Source organism: Aspergillus campestris (assembly GCF_002847485.1).
Source record: "Aspergillus campestris IBT 28561 chromosome Unknown P168scaffold_1, whole genome shotgun sequence".
NCBI lineage: Eukaryota > Fungi > Ascomycota > Eurotiomycetes > Eurotiales > Aspergillaceae > Aspergillus > Aspergillus campestris.
The window spans coordinates 2,885,656-2,902,015 of NW_020194336.1; the positions used below are offsets into that span (position 1 = coordinate 2,885,656).

Genomic DNA, 16,360 nt, shown 5'->3' on the forward strand with positions numbered 1-16,360 from the left:
AGCATGTGCCCAGGAACAGTCGGACTCTTTTCTCCAGTTTCCGATTGTAACTGTTGTTGAGCCGAAAGGTTTCATCTCATCTTCTGAGTTGATGGAATGCAGGTCAAGAAAAATTAGTGTTTCGACAGAATCTGCAGTGTTTTCATGGGTGGGATTTGGCATTCTTTTGATGATCAACGTTCATGTTCTTCATTGTAGGAATATCAACTGTATTTGCGTGCTGGTTATTGGTCGTATCTTAGACTGGAGAATTCTACCGTGGAATAGCTGTAAAGATAATGCTTCTGATGATCTTCCAAGGCGCTTTGTAAGCTCTGGCTGCTGGTATGTTGGCCATGCTGCACTGTCCCTCTGAGTTGTGTTAGAGCACCCTCAGGTTCGGGTGCAGCAGTTGCGAGCCCAGAATATATATTGTATTCGAAGATTGTTCAGTGGATACTGTGCTGGGGGTCCATGGTGGGCGATATAAATTGCGAGGTCATGGTAGACAGATAACAGCCAGCGGGTAATTTGGACAGGCGCAATATATATAATACCTCAACCACTGTACCAAAATACCGAATAGCATCTTGGTCGGTTTTGATGTGACTGATATCCCAGCAAAATACCTAGGTGAAGAAGAAAAATTGTATATTGTAGGAAGATTAATGAAAACAATCAAATTTTGATGATGTCGACGATTCTTGAAGCTATATAAAGAAGTTGCGAATAGTTACAAGGTTGCAAGAAACATGAAGAATCAAAATGACAATTTGTAGGAGAAACTCGGCAACGCTGACATGTTGCTGACTGCGTGTTTCACAATTAAACTATAACAAGGGGTTAAATAAGTGACCATGTAGGGCTTCATAGACTGAGTGATCATGTAGAGTTCATAGAGTGATTATATATAAAGGCCGCGTAGAGTGTACTCAGATATATTGTGGTAACTTTTATTGTGGGATATTCGCTCTTATACCATGCTAGTAATCTTCTTTTATCTCCCATACTGTATCAGATCTTTTGGTAAATGATTCACCCCAGGAATAGAGAGAGATAGTATGGGTTCCATATCTGTTACTGTAGTTGTACATGATGTTTTACTGTTTCACGGATAGAAACTGATGATCAGTGAGACCTGTATCATTAGAGAGACACGTGATAATATGAACCCGGCAAGGTGGGAGAGCGGTTAATCCGTAAGACTAGAAATCTTATCCCTTCGGGGTCGTCGGTTCGAATCCGGCCCTTGTCGTTTCTTTTTTTCTCCCTTTTTTAATTTATTTACAATCCATTTTTTATCGTTGGTATGTATGTCATCATATATCTTCCCGACTTCTCCAGTTCAAGGTCGATACGGCATTCAATAGACATAGACCTATAGAATCTAAACTCATGATCCCACCCACTGCTAGGCTAAGATTGAAGCAACATGATTCGCCCAGACGCCGTGCAAAACCCCTCGACAGGATCAATTTTTCCGATGCCACGCTGGCAGCCAGCTGTCAGTGTTGCGTCTTTCCGAGCTAATTCTGCCGCCATCCTCACGTCGCATACGAAGAAGCGCGCGGGGCAGCCATTCCAGCTTAGCCGGATAGACCGTCTCCGAATCGGACTGGAGGTTTGGATCAGGCACCAAATCGCAGGTCACTTTCTATCCGTGTTTGCCATGGCTGTGGCGATGTTCGGGGTCCAGAGTGGACTCACCGGTTCTTGACTCAACGGGGGCTATTCCTACCGTCCCATTCGACTGGTTTGGAAATTGCAAGACACGGTTAATCGACGGGATGGGACGGGTCTAACAGTCGACTGACTGACTGGATTGGGTTTGACTTGGCTCAATGATTAGGATTGATGCGCTGTCCATTGCGCCTCATGGCTGAGCACTGAGTAGCAGTAACTAAGCACTAGGGTCTCCAACTTGCCACTTTATATTTATTTTATTATATTTTATTTATTACGACTACGTTCTACTACTATGTGCCCCGCAACAAAATTGCCATTTTATCACCTATGACGAAGACCCTGACGATGGAGTCACTCTGATACTATTCGTGCCCGATTGTACCGTTTCCTGGGTATCAAAAGGATTATACGCCAGTCTTGTGCCGATGTTTATGTACCAACTGCCAAGTGGAGTAGCGAGGTAATGTGTATTTACTATCTAATGCAGTAGCTGCCGCTCTCCAGGCGGGGTGGAATATATATTATTATTATTATTGTGGTGGGCTTCCGTCCACTTTTGCTGTCCGAGGCCGATTTTCCACTTCCCCCCATGCAGATAACCTCCCTGCCCTTGCATTGCCCGTCTCTATTCCTTACTGCCTAGGTGCTTTCTCTTGTATCCTCCTTATTGACATTGATTTGTTCATCAATTGCATTTTGCATTGCTTTCCTGTCCAAATTTATTTCCGATAGGGCTTCGGTGGCCTCATGTTCATGCCTCACCGTCAACTCGATTTCTTTGCCTGAGATGGCGATCCCCGGGACGAACTAACACAACCTATTTAACCAACTGTCGGAGTGATTGGGTATTCATCAATCGATCACCTCGCATTGCCAGCAACATCTTCGATCCCAGCTACTACTCAGCACATATGAATATGCCTTACCACTCCTCGTTGCGCACACAATGCTTTTGACTGCTTTCTTGACCTTCTGCTGTTGACTACCCCTTTTCGTACCTTGCATGGTTGTTAAACCAAGATCTGTTATCATTATACACCCCCTGGACCCCTTCATTTGCATGAACCCTACACTATCCCCAATTGCTTGCCGTACTCGCTTCCAGAGGCAGTCACCCAGACGAATGGTCGAATTGTTCAGCCGTTTGATGTACTGACCCTTGCTTATCTCTGGTCTTGCTTCCCCCGCTTCGCAAACGCACCTTGTACACCAGGACCTTTATGTCCAATTTTATACCCCGATTTCCATGTAGTATACCATAACGGCTTGTTTGACTTGGCGGCTTTGTGGTTTTATCTTTACCTGCATCCATCCTCCCTGGCCCGGTTTGACAGCAACGGCTCAAGAGCAGGAACTGACGGACACGGTCAAACGAGTGACGAGATTCTCCCTTCCATTGAACACCAGCGACACCCAGCTTCAAGGTCAATTTTTGAATAACCAGACTCGCATAAGCGCTTGGCACGGGTATGCAGAAGAACAACGTCTGAACGGTTAATTGTGTCCCATCAATTGTTTGCGCGCGCTTCGGAGGTAAGTTTATGGAGTCGCCTTGCCGCTTGCTTCTTTCGTCTTGTTTTGGGGTCCCCTTGAAAGTGACTGCTGCTGTTATGCTTCGCTCTGGCCTTCTTTCCTTCTTTCCTTCTTTCCTGCCTAATTTCTTCCGTAGAATGTTTCATTTCTCAATGTTTTTCTTTTATTCTCGCAGAGGAGGGAGCTTGATGGTTCCCAGCTCAATTGAGTTTTCGCGCCCTACCTTTGCTGTTTATATCTTGACTGGCTGCTCTACATTATGCCTCTGTTTGGGACCGGTCCGGCTGACTATAGCTTTTGCAATGCGCCGACGATAGATCCCGCATTTATTGCATTGTGGATGGCTTCATCCGAAGTAGACCAGAAGGCTCTGGCTAACCTCGCGGCCGCCACGACCTTCGAAAGCCCTCTGCTGTCTGCAATGTTATACAAGATTCTCGGCCTATCGATCATGTTGTCGAAGAAGCTTCTCCGTGCGCGGCGGCTGCGACGACTGGATCCGACTCGCGAGACCAAATCCCTTCAGCTCTACCACCATGTTATCTGGCTCTCCCGGGAAGGGCTTGTAATACTGGAACAGGTTGTGCTCCCGATGGTCCATGTCTCCGTCGAGTTACAGATCCTTGCATATAAACTTAGAGCTTCCTTCTACCACATCTTTGTCTTGTTTCACAACCAACCGGCCATCCATTCCCCGGGGATCCTCAGCCTTGCGGGGAATCCCGCCAGCAGATCGGAATCGCCCTCCAAAGACTCAATGTCGCGGTTCTCCTTTCAAGGGAAAGGAGAGGAACTGGCTGTTCCCGAGCGGCATACTTCCTCCAGGAACTCTTCCCGAGCGAAAGTGACCAAGGCACCACCGGGCCTCGCACCCGTCCGACCCTCCCACACGGCCGCCTTCCTCCTCCCAGCCCTCGACTATACCCCCACCGCAACAGCCTGCTTTGATCAAGCAGTGCTTCTAGCGGACCAATTCCTCCCAGGCTCCCACCCGCTCCGCCTATCCATCAAACTCGAATATGCGGCCTACCTCTACGACTGCCTTCACGACTCCCATGGTTGCCGCCGACTCGCCAAACAAGCCATATCCGACGTATACAACGCGCAAGAAGGCATGGACGACGAGAGCTTCACGGACGCAGCCGAGATCGTGCGAGTCCTAGGCAAGATGGTGAAGCGTGGACGGAAGACGAGCACTCTCGAAGGCGGCAGTACAACAACGCCGTCGATGACTCCCGGTGGCGAGAATTCGAGGAGTGACGGTAGTCGCAGCCAGGCCGAGACCCCACCGCCCAGGAAGGCCTCGCAGCCCAAGGCGAAAGTCGCAGCCTCGAGACTCCCGATCCCTGTCAAGATGAACCAGAAGGCGCTGTCGCCTGCTGTGCCTGACCCGACTATCATGAATCCTATCTAGGTGCTTTATCTCTGTGCAAAAGACCGTTACGAGTGATGTGAAATGTCTTGACCACGACTATTATTATATATGACGACTGGAATTGCGATTCGTTCAAAAAATTTCCGTACCTTTTTTCTTTTTTCCCTTTTCTTTTCTTGTCTCTTTTTTTGCCTCTTTTTTTGTATACTTTTTTCATTGGGAGGTATAGCATGGGTTTCTATAATACCAGCATGGTATACAATCTTTTACAATTGTTGGCCTGGAGTGTATCCTGTCTTTGTACTATCCTATCCCTACATGTCGATTAATAAGCGCTTTTTTTATATATACCAGTTGTCGGCTTGCCCACGAAAGAAACGAGAGTTGGGACTGAACTGATATCGACCGAGATTTCCCTGATACGAGCCACCAAGAGTCTAAGAATTCTATGGCTACTCAGACTTGACCCTGTGTGCCCTGTTTTCGCCCTGGGCAGCGGGTGGTAAATTGGGTTCTTGAAGCGGTTTAGTCCGATTTAAGGACCAAGTTTCCCAGCAAGGTAGGTCAAGAAACAATCGATTATCATGGTGGGTAAGGTACCAGTAAGTCCAAAGCCGTTTAGAGCAAGGACCCAGATGTTAAATAGAGGGATTGAACGCAACACAATGGTCATCGTGAGGTTGCATCTGCAACTGCAAACGGCATCAAGAGCAATGGTCGGTCGGCCCCGACTCCATCGGTGGTCTGCAGTGGTACTAACTGCCAGGAAGGACCCACGATGATTTCCACTGATACTCAGGGCCAATGATAAAGGAGGCGGTCAAGGCCTTTCTTCGAGGCCAACAAGGAATCTGGCGCGAACCACCACTTTAAGACACAATTAATTAATCGATTCATTTGATTAATTTTATTTTGGAGATTTGAAATTTTATTTGGAGCTCGGACTCAGACTCGCCAAAATAAATCATGCATGATGAGTTCTGATCGTCTGTGACTTTTTTTTAATCTTCTTGATCTCCCCCTCCACAGGGATCCCCCTCTTTTTCTCTGTTGCTCCAAGACTTGTTTCTCCCTTGTCCAATCAGTTGGGCGGCATCCGCTTGCGACCACTATCATTAGCCGGAGCTATCCCAAGCTATTCAGCCACAACCTTAGTACTCGTCCTTTACGTCATTCCTCGGCGATTCTTCCATATCTAAAAGACTGATAGGCGTCGCGTCAATTCAAATCAAGGCCAGACGGCTGCAGTTTCTATTTCTGGTTCGAATTGTTGCCTTCCCTGATCCCCTCCGACCGCCCGTTGCTGGGGACGTTGGATTAGTTTCCAAGAAAAGACGTGCCTGCCTGCGAGAGTTACCCGAACCGGCCACCACAAACCCACCTTTCCCTGCGCATTCCATCGGCCGATCTCTTTGGTCCACGATCGAAACGATAATCGTTGTGCTGGGCGACTGAGCTTGCCACTGTGACATAGTTACGCACTGCGGGGCTACGACATCCCAACCGCGATCGGTTTATTACCTTACGCACTGGCAATGAAATTGCTGTCTGCTTTTGAGGCGTCTACACCGAGTGGTATACTTTGTCGGCCGTCGAAATAAAGCGATTTGAAGTGTGTCGGTTCTGCTCGAGAGAGATTTCTATGAGTGTGTACGATGCGGTCGGGCCTACAGAAACCTGTCGCAGTCCCGTTCCTTGCTCTTCTTGTCTTCTCGCTGTTCAGTTTGGTGCCGTCGTTAGCGAAAGAATGGGATCTGTATAGTTTTCGTTTTGGATATTTGGGCTATCGCCGTCCTGACGCCCACCGTATGTTGCTTGCCCCAGGAATGAATGGATGATAGTGGTTCTCGAGCTCACAATGCAGGTCCGACAGATGTTCCCCGCGTCAGCGATGCCTTGGTCGATGTGCAACCGTTGTTGCGGACGGATAATGGACAGAGCAAGTCTTATTTAGAGCGCGCGGATCAGCCGCTGTTGGACCGCAAGTCGCGACCTCGACGGACGACGTTGGACTCGTTGGCTGAGAATCTGATTGAAACCGCACCCGTTCTCGATGGTCCGATAACGCGTCCCGTTGAGCAACCGTCGAGTCTCGTGCGGGGCGTCCGCGCGTTCAGATCTCTTGTTTATAAACAAGTCGATGAACAAATTCCTATTCCTCAACCGTCCTTGCTCGACAGCTCCGGCAAGACAGACCCCGCGCCCTATACACCGACTGTCGATTTACCTGTTACTCCAGCGACGCCTGCCGTGGTGGGATCTTTTGAAAAAGGCTACACGCGCGGGCTTACGCATGAAATCAACCTCACCGAATCGAGATTCTCCTTCCCCTTCAACGCAACATGGCAGCGGGCCTGCTATCTTGTCCACCACCTTCAAACCTTTTTCGCATCACCCGAACTCCTTAATAAAAAGCCTCCTACCTCTTATCCAACGACGTCACACCCAAAGGAGCATGTTCCTGCTCAATTTCCTTCCCACGATTATGTCTTGTCAGAAGGGAATTGCTCGCAAGCATCTCCGGCAAAAGTCCACAATATCGTTCTGCCAGAAACGATACCCCATGTCAATCTCACAGCCAAACCTGCGCACATCCCAGAGCGAGCCGCAGCAGAGGCCCAGGCTGCAACGCTTGATCGAGATCCAGAAAGATTGCGCGGCAGTTGCATGGCGATTGTGATTAGCATTGTCGTGGGTGTTGTGTGGTTTTGACAGCACTCACTACAGAACCTCCCTTCACTTTCCTCCTTCATGATTGATGCTTATTTATGCCCTGCACCACTGGTGCTTATTGCTGTGTACATTCTTCTATATCCCTCCCACTCCTTTCCCTGTCGTCATATGTCAGAGCGACCGATGACCCGGGGAGATCTTCTTGTCGTCCGTTTTCTTACACGCAAATATTGGGCTCCACTTTAATGTTTTACGAACCTCGTTACTGGACATACATAATCCGAGAGGGCTCCGTGTGGAGTCTGGGGGATTGTTCCAGGTACAATGTATCGGATCCTTGGGATCTAACCTGAGTGGCTGTGTATAGTGTCATTGGAAGTTAGCAGTTATACATGCTACTGGCTACTTCGAAAATGAATCAATGCATTACATATTAGCAATAATGATTGGATACTGGTTTCGATGACCTTGGCTTTAGTTGTAGTCGATTGGCCTATCAAAGTCCGCAAGCTATAGGTAGTAACCGTAATGCGCAGAAACAAGAACCCAGACAGCTTGTTTATACCTACGTACGAGCCTGTTCTAGAACGATAGCACTCATAATGCCTTCAATCCCTATACAATGAGTCCATGTAAGATGGATTTAGATGCGAAAGTAACCAACCAATTGAAGCATCTGCATGTGTTCATCACCTGACTGATCACAAACAGTATCCGATTGTTTACAGGGCTAGGGACTGAGATCCCTGGACGATTGAACCCTTTTCTCAATCTTAACCTATCTGACATCCTGAATGTTTTTTGAGTTCCACCGAATCCATTGATTTCCCCTCATAACTCCTACCTCGGTGGTGACTATTCTGGCCAGTTGCTGATAACGATAAGCTCGATAAGGCACTCGGATAACCCGCGTCCGCCCCTGGGGAACAGTCCCAGCCAACTTCAACTACCAGCATCATCATCATCATCTTTCTAGTACCAAAACCTTATCGTATCTTTTCGACTCGTTTATATATCTCTTTAGTCGGTCGATTGTCCTGTTGGGATTGTTGACAGGACTGTCTGGTTGTGGACTGGGTTGACTTGTCCCGTCCCAGACCGCGTCTTCCCTGGCTGGAGCGTCCCCAGCATCCCCAGATTCAGACCCAGCCGCGCTTACATGCCCAATCATTCATTATAAAGGTATGTGAAAGCGTAGATGGCCTGACTGGCTGTCATAATCGCAATTGGGTTTCTTTCTTCTATCCAATTGTTCTGTTATAGTTATCGTTCTTAAAATTTACGGTTTCATACGTTTTCTTTTTCCTATTACGGTCGTCTAGTACCTGAGCCTTGACTTTCAGGTGTTTCTTCGTTGATGCCCTCCCCACTTTCTGCCGAATGCTTTGATACACACACTTTGGTCATCTCATACAGATAAATTGACGTACATTTAGTTGATTGCATCTTAACAAACCCAGCCTACCAGACAAATGGGCTATGCCAACGACCCCCTCCCGTCTACTCCTTGTTGCGTGTGCCGGTTGAAACGGAGAGGATGTGATCGAAACCGACCAAGTACGTAGCTCCACCTCCCTTGTCTAAGTAACGACAGCTGATGCATCTGTTAGGCTGTGGCGGCTGTAAAGCCCGGGGCCTCGAGGAGGACTGCTCGTACAAGCCCTCTGACATGCCCCCGCCAATGTATGGACATATCGGCATCCTTCGTCAGACCGTCCTAACCGTCAAACAGTAACAACAAGCGTAAGAGGGAGTCTCAAACCCTAGTACGTCGGAGCCAGGGTTGGTATCCGTCAGACACTCTCCGGAGTCCGTCCACGATACCCATGGTGGTCATCGAGCCCTTCCATTCCTCTAGTCCGGAGATCATCGCGAACGGCGTTGAGACACCCCAGAGCTTGGATGAGCCTGCCGGCGTTGACCTTAATGATGAACAGGTCGAAGTCGAGTCTGTCCATTCGGACCAGAGCTTCCACACGGCCAATTTCTCGACAGAGCCCCCGGAGATGGCAAGTGACTACTCGCGCCTTAGGCAATTGCAGCGGGTCGTCGGCGAACGGACGGGTGATATCAAAGCGGAAGAACCACTGGAGGATGGCGCCTTTTGCTCCCCGATCATGAGTCCTCCCGGAGAGGATCCATCATCTGCCAAAGGCCCGACGCGGCGTGACTTTCCCGTGCATTTGACCCAGGAGCTGGCAGATAGCCTCATACACATCTACCTCACGCGAGAATACGCAAACCTGCCTATATTTGACCTGGCCCACTTCCGATCTGCGTATGAAGCGGCAAAAACCGGGCGAGAGACGGGTTCCTCCACGGACACGTTCCACGGGATCCTGAATGTCATCTTCGCTATCTCCGGATGGAACTCTCACCAGATGGACTTTGCTGATGTGGACCGCTTCTTCGCCCACGGTAAGAACTTGGCCCCGGGGATAGTCCAGCCTGGGAACCAATGGGAGCACATACAGAGCTCCCTGTTGCAGAGTCATTACCTGTATGCTACCGGGAAGCTGCAGTCAGCGTGGTCGGTCATTGGATCTACTATTAGGATTGCCCAAACTCAAGGATTACACCTGAAGACAGGGGGACGGGACGTCGTTGAGAGAAGAGATCGGGACCTGGCCCGAAGGCTCTGGCACAGCGCCATGATTATCGAGCGAATGCTTGCGCTGCAGCTGGGGATCCCACCGCAGACCCCCAACCCGCTCCGCGTCCCGTTGCCTATGCACTCGGACACCGACTACCTCGACGCCATCTCGGAAAAGCAGCCTCGGGCACATGCCGAACGGCCATCCACGATAGAGTTTCTGACAGCCTGCGCGAGGCTCTACTGCCACGTCGAAGATATCATGGCCTGGGAAGACGAGTCGAGGGTACAGACCAGCGGCTGTGCCTCGAAAAAGATGTTATCCCTGGACTTCAGGCTACTATTCAAAGTGGACAGTTTCCTATACGACTGGCAGAGATCTTTGCCATCATTCCTCCGAACCGAGACACCAAATGGCAATCCAGAGGACCCCCTCGTCCACCGACAACGCAACATCCTTCGCATCCGCTACCTGTACCTCAAACTACGACTACACCGACCTCTCCTGATCCTCGGCCTCGCATTAAGCCATACCCACAATCCTCCCACAGACAGCCAGTCCCACGCACCCGACAGGAACGCCACATCCCCGGACTCCCCCATAGCCCTCAGCATGATCCGCGACTCATCAAGCAAATGCGCCGGCGCAGCCGCCGAGCTCGCCGACCTCCTCTACAAAAACGAAGACGGGCTACTCAACAGCCAACCCGACGCGCTCGGATCCAACGCCATCACCCCATACTGGGAAAACATCCACTACGCATACGCCTGCGGGATAATCGCCCTCGCGAACCGTCTCTGCGGGCCTGGAAGCACTGACCCGGCGCGAATCGACAGCCAGGCGATGGAGACGACCCGCTCGCGCGCTGTCGACCTCCTCGATCGGTACAGAAATATCTGGCCGCATGGGTCTCTGAAGCGCGGTGCGCAGCGGTGCTGGGATACGTTGATGGGGTTGTCGAAGGATGTTAGGAGGCCGGCTCCGGAGGGTGTAGGTAGTGCTGGGTTGGCTTTGCGAGATGGGGTGCTCGCGAATGGAACGGCGGGGGGGAGGGGCAGTTATAGTAGACTGGGTCTTGGGGACCAGATGAATGCTAGCCGGGGGCAGTTTGCGTGGATTGAGAGTTTGCCGGTTGATCTTGGTGGGGGGTTGGAGTGATTTATGGTGGGGGTGTGCGCGAGAACGATTATGATTGTATATAGTCTAATCCTATTTACACTTAATTCAGAACTATTGGGCATATCTGTTGATTCGTCGACGGCGGCTTTCGCAGGCACTTTGATATATGATCCAACCAACTATACGAGGGTAGACTCCGAGGGCGACCCAAGCAGTGTTGAAACAGGCAAAGAAAGCATCAGCTCTAAGCTAGCCCTTAGAGGCAATCAATCGAGCCAGCCGGGGGGATTTATTGCCGCAAGAGTAACCCATATTCTCAATATCTGGAGATGGCTCATACAACCCAGCTGCTTTGCACACCGTCCGGGCACCACACGTGACGCTGACTGCCCAGCGACGTCGTGGTATATTCAATAAAGACAGGAAATCAAGAGACCCTACGACGAAGACGCCTTCTCAGCCTCATCAACCAACTGCTCAACCTCCTGCTCCGTCCACCGATGAAAGAGCTTCTTCGGATCCGAGAGTTCCGACGTGTTCTGGCCCTTGGGAAACTGTACATGCAGCACCGGCACGTCAAAGTCATAGACGTCTTTCCAGGACTTGTTCTCCGGCAGCATGATGTCGCACTCGGAGTAGGCGAATGGGCGGCGCTTGTGTAGCTGCGTCACGGTGTGTTTGGCGGTGTCGCAGAGGCCGCAGCCGACGCGGGTGAAGAGCGTGACGCGGGCGGCTTGGGAGAGGATTTGTGTTGGGAACATCTTTTTTATATATATATTATTCGATGAGGAGTTAATTGTCCGAAAACCGGTAGAAATACAATAACTGAAGTAGGTATAGAAGACGATGGATGTTGACTGGAACCTTCGAGCTTCCTGAGACTAAACCCGTTCGGGGGGCGGGCGTGTTAGCTTTTCATCATGGATCGGGTTTACTTTCGATTTGTACCGGTACCTCTGTCTGCGATTCGCTTTTCTTCCCCGCGATCTTCCTTCCCCGCTGCAGACCATCTCTCTCTCTCTCTCTCTCTTTCTCTCTCTCTTTCTCTCTCTCTCCCTCTCTCTATTTCTCTCTTGAGTGCCGATCGACCATACAAACCAGAGGATGCCGTCCAAGTGTGTGCACAAGTGCTGCGGGAAGGAATTCTCCGACGCCGACGAACCTTGCGTCTATCACCCCGGTCCGCCGGTGTTTCATGAAGGCCAAAAGGGTAAGTTTGAGGACCTTGGAGTTTCTTTTCGGGCAACTATCGACCTACGTCTTGTGGAAGCTCGACCTACCTACCTGACGGTGGGAACTAGTCCCTCATAGCAAGACACTAAACTGACTGAAATCTACTGGTGTCATGATCTACAGGCTGGAAATGCTGCAAGCCCCGCGTGCTCACCTTTGACGAATTCCTCGCCATCCCACCCTGCACGACCGGCAAACACTCAACAGTAGACGACACGCCCGCGGAGCCCGCTCCCAAGGAGCAGTCGCAAACCGAGACCCCCACGCCATCCGTCAAGCCCGTCACCGCGATACCGGAGAGCGCCGTGCCGCGCAACACCATCTCCCCCGCGATCCCGCCCCCGTCGAACGCACCCACGCCCACGCCCGAGGAACCCGAGTCCGACGACGAGACCCTCGAGATCCCCGCGAATGCGACCTGTCGGCGGAAGGGCTGCGGCGCGGGCTACGATGCGGCTGTGCCGCGCGCGGACGAGAAGTGCGTGCATCATCCCGGGCATCCGATCTTCCATGAGGGGAGCAAGGGGTGGTCGTGCTGCAAGAAGCGCGTGCTGGAGTTTGATGAGTTCTTGAAGCTGCCTGGGTGTACGGAGAAGGTGAAGCATTTGTTTGTTGGGAAGGGGAAGCCGGCTGGGGAGGAGAAGGTGGATTCTGTCCGGTAGGCATCTACATATCTCCAGCTTGGAGGTGCGTGGGGGAGGGGAAGGCTAATTGGGCTTTGATACAGAAACGATTTCTACCAAACGGCGTCGACTGTGAACGCCTCGCTTTACTTGAAGAAGATCGACAAGGACAGGGCGAGCGTGAAGTTCTCGCCGCAGTCGGTCGAGCTCGATCTGCCGACCGCGGATAACAAGCGGTATAAGGATACCTACAATTTGTTTGCGCCCATCGACGTGGAGAAGTCTGGGTTCCGGGTGCTGGGCACGAAGCTCGAGTTGACGCTGGCCAAGGCGGACGGAACGAGCTGGCCGGTGCTGCGCAGCGACGATAGGTGGAGTGGAGAGAGGATCCAGATTGGGAATGCTGGACGGGCTTGATTTAGTATTTGATATATATTAAAAAAGCATCCTTAGATGGATGCTTGGGACGAGACACGAGATTCATTGCATTCATCCTTGGTCGAAACTGAAATCCAAGTAGACGGTTATATGCTAATCAGCAGCTGTCATTCTAGCTGTTTATACCAGTTACGATGTCCAGAGAAGATAATCATGATAATATACGAAGTGAATTCAAATCTAGATAATAATGATAATAAAATCCACATCACACAGCATAAAGTATGAAGTAGAAAAAAATGTAGCACCTCCTCCACAGCTCACGAGCATGGGGCACAAATCTTGCGAAATGAAATCCCTATGTAAGCCATATGGTGTTAGGGAGAAAGGAACGTGCACGACACTCTTCGAAGTTGGGAACGGAGGGAAACCCATAGAGAAAAAATTCCAAACAGGATAACCCTCAGCAAGCCTCTTTGAGGGACCTCGGTGTTAAAAATTTACATTGGTCAATGTAAACCTCTACTGATGATAGAGAAAGAAAAAAAAAAGAGTGTAAATGTTGGGGGGGGAGAGGAGCTATTTGTAGTCGGGCTGGGGCGGTCGCGCTAGGGGGGGTTTCTGACTAGTGATTGCCGAGGGAGGAGGGGTGTAGGGCTGGGGTTAGGCATGTCATGTGATGGGGTTCGTTGATGCCTGATGGAGTGGGCGTCAAAGTCACATGTTGGGATCACATGGGAATGGTTGAGTGGATTTGGTGCTTTGGGTTAGGCTGGTGTCTTTGGTAGTAGTTAATATACTGAAGATACTGTATATTGGTTCATTTAGAGTAGCATTCAACAACAGCATAGACTGTCTAGCTACTATATAGAGATACGAAGGTGTACAGTCCCTGAGATCACGATAATCAGCAAGAGATTAAGTTCTGACAGCCCCCATGCATATCAATCTTGTCCGTGTCGTCATTTTAGATGAAGAAACGCCTGTCTTGATCATTGCTGACTCAGGCAGAAAGTGAGGGGCGCCCTGCCGCATCTGCCAATCACACCCCCGAGTCCAACCGCCCATTGATACTCAAGCGTCTCTCCTCCCCGCCACAGGGGCTATTAACCACTATTTCTTCTTTTCATCCCGCCCCTCTCCCCTCCCCTCATAGTGGCTTTTTTTTCTTGTTGTACGAAGGTACTCGTTACTAGGTATTCATTATTGGTTACCGTTCACTCGCTGTCTGGAATGCTAATGCGCCGATCAGCTCTGATTCAGACGTTGCATAGACTGGATAAATAGGTAAGGAACTTCCTCATTGAACTTGCGAAGATGGTGTTGCTTAGCGGATCCCCGAGTGAAAGAAACTGGTTATCCCCCTGGCTAACTGTTGGCAAAGTATACTTGAATAGATCGATTGACGCTCATTCCTGACCCCTCCGCGATATGGGCTCGACACCCGAGTCGACGGCCTTATCTTCCGTTCGGTATATCGCCCAGTCCTATAACCATGCGGATTCGCACGCCTCCGCGTTGAGGCTGGTTCTGACCTTAAACCCACATTGGGAGGGCCCAGGCAACCAGATCGAGTTCGTGCGGTTCACGGACGGGATCACCAACACTGTGTGTTTCCCGCGTTGCCCCTCTGCAGCTCTTTCCTCGTAAAAACGGGCGACCTCGGACTTTGTCGCTAATACTCACCGGTAGCTCCTCAAAATCATCAATCGCAAATCGGGCTGGTCCGAGGAGCAGATAGACAACGATGCAGTACTGATGAGAGCGTACGGTAACCATACAGAGATTATCATAGACCGCGAAAGTATGCCATACTCCGGTGCCCATTCCTCTCCCTGCCCATTGCGACCTTGCTGAGTAGATTGTGCTGTCTTTAGGAGAAACGAACTCCCATGCGCTCCTGGCTCGCCACGGCCTAGCCCCGCCCCTGCTGGCCCGCTTCCAGAATGGCCTCCTCTACCGCTTCATCCGGGGCCGTCCGGCCACCCACGATGACTTGGTGACCCCGCGGATCTGGCGGCCGGTGGCCCGGAGGCTCGCGCAGTGGCACGCCGTGTTGCCCATTAAGGGCAAGGCGGAGCCCTCCATGTCTGCGGCGGCGATGCCCATCATCCCCCAAGTAGACGCGCAGACCGACGCCCAGCCGCATCTGCAGCCCAGGGAGCACGACTTCCCGTTGATCAAGCCCCGCCAGCCCGGGCCCAACATGTGGACGGTTCTCCAGAAGTGGATCCTCGCCCTCCCGAGCGCCTCCGAGGACCAACGCCAGCGGCGACTCCGCCTGCAGGGGGAGCTGGAGCGGGTAGCGGGCGAGTTTGACGACGGAAAGGGATTAGGTGAAGACGGGGTACGTAGTCCAGACTCCCCACGAGGGGTTCCAGGAGAGCCGCGATTAACTCGATGGTTTCCTAGTTGGTGTTTGCCCATTGCGACCTCCTCTGCGCCAACGTGATCGCGCTGCCGTCGACGAACGACTCGGAAGACGCCACGGTCCATTTCATCGACTACGAATACGCGACTCCCTCCCCGGCGGCATTCGACATCGCCAACCATTTCGCCGAGTGGGGCGGATACGACTGCGACTACGGCATGATGCCCACCCGGGCGGTGCGCCGGCAGTTCTTGACGGAATATATCAAGAGCTACACTTCACACAAGGGGATCTCCGAATCGTCGCAGACGGACCTGGTCGACCGGCTGTACGAGGACGTGGATCGATTCCGGGGAATTCCCGGACTCTACTGGTATAACCAGCCTCTCCTATATGTTGTGATGAGCCGAGCTAATAGTGATAGGGGTGTATGGGGTCTGATCCAAGCCCAGATCTCCCAGATCGACTTCGACTACGCCACCTACGCCGAGAACCGTCTCGGAGAATACTACGCCTGGCGCCGTGAAACGGACGGTAGTCGAGCCCAGGCCGGGGAGGAGATGCCGCTGCGCGAGCGGCGGTGGGCGCAAGAAGCTTAAACATCGCACTCTGGCTTGTGCACTCTAGCCCGTCGTTTACGACGGGGCCGAAACGCCACACCCAACGGCGCTCACATAATTTCCTATTATATATACCACTAGACATTCTTTCATTTCGCGGCGATAGGATCGATCCAGTGTTGATAACTGTGATCGTCCTATGCTTTTCTCTGTCTTGCGTGAAACGGGAGTTTCAA

At 51.3% G+C, this 16,360-nt stretch overlaps 6 protein-coding genes and 1 non-coding gene across 7 annotated transcripts; 6 read left to right on the forward strand and 1 right to left on the reverse strand.

The window, feature by feature from the left end:
- The first annotated feature begins 1,153 nt into the window (after window positions 1-1,153).
- Window positions 1,154-1,234, forward strand: P168DRAFT_t12. Its single transcript has one exon. It is a non-coding gene; the product is annotated as a tRNA-Ser (tRNA).
- A 2,223-nt stretch (window positions 1,235-3,457) lies between these two features.
- Window positions 3,458-4,612, forward strand: erg27 (the record flags this gene model as incomplete). The annotated part of the gene is made up of 1 exon (XM_024838518.1): window positions 3,458-4,612. The coding sequence occupies one exon, from the start codon at window positions 3,458-3,460 to the stop codon at window positions 4,610-4,612; it is 1,155 nt and encodes a 384-aa protein (XP_024697304.1).
- A 1,160-nt stretch (window positions 4,613-5,772) lies between these two features.
- On the forward strand, window positions 5,773-7,622 carry P168DRAFT_323788 (uncharacterized protein). Its single transcript, XM_024840734.1, has 2 exons — window positions 5,773-6,379; window positions 6,438-7,622. Exons 1-2 carry the CDS (start codon window positions 6,229-6,231, stop codon window positions 7,283-7,285), a joined length of 999 nt encoding a protein of 332 aa, XP_024697305.1. The 5' UTR covers window positions 5,773-6,228; the 3' UTR covers window positions 7,286-7,622.
- Window positions 7,623-8,718: 1,096 nt separating this feature from the next.
- On the forward strand, window positions 8,719-11,122 carry P168DRAFT_278274 (transcription factor domain-containing protein; the record flags this gene model as incomplete). The annotated part of the gene is made up of 4 exons (XM_024835679.1): window positions 8,719-8,803; window positions 8,857-8,977; window positions 9,105-10,830; window positions 11,069-11,122. 4 exons carry the CDS (start codon window positions 8,719-8,721, stop codon window positions 11,120-11,122), a joined length of 1,986 nt encoding a protein of 661 aa, XP_024697306.1.
- P168DRAFT_286784 (uncharacterized protein) lies at window positions 11,050-11,776 on the reverse strand. The gene has a single exon (XM_024836424.1). The coding sequence runs from the start codon at window positions 11,718-11,720 to the stop codon at window positions 11,397-11,399; it is 324 nt and encodes a 107-aa protein (XP_024697307.1). The 5' UTR covers window positions 11,721-11,776; the 3' UTR covers window positions 11,050-11,396.
- A 136-nt stretch (window positions 11,777-11,912) lies between these two features.
- Window positions 11,913-13,304, forward strand: P168DRAFT_286785 (CORD and CS domain protein). Its single transcript, XM_024836425.1, has 3 exons — window positions 11,913-12,169; window positions 12,316-12,850; window positions 12,920-13,304. Exons 1-3 carry the CDS (start codon window positions 12,064-12,066, stop codon window positions 13,230-13,232), a joined length of 954 nt encoding a protein of 317 aa, XP_024697308.1. The 5' UTR covers window positions 11,913-12,063; the 3' UTR covers window positions 13,233-13,304.
- Window positions 13,305-14,624: 1,320 nt separating this feature from the next.
- Window positions 14,625-16,163, forward strand: P168DRAFT_314774 (putative ethanolamine kinase; the record flags this gene model as incomplete). Its single annotated transcript, XM_024839829.1, has 5 exons — window positions 14,625-14,801; window positions 14,886-14,997; window positions 15,071-15,540; window positions 15,606-15,937; window positions 15,989-16,163. 5 exons carry the CDS (start codon window positions 14,625-14,627, stop codon window positions 16,161-16,163), a joined length of 1,266 nt encoding a protein of 421 aa, XP_024697309.1.
- Window positions 16,164-16,360: the final 197 nt, after the last annotated feature.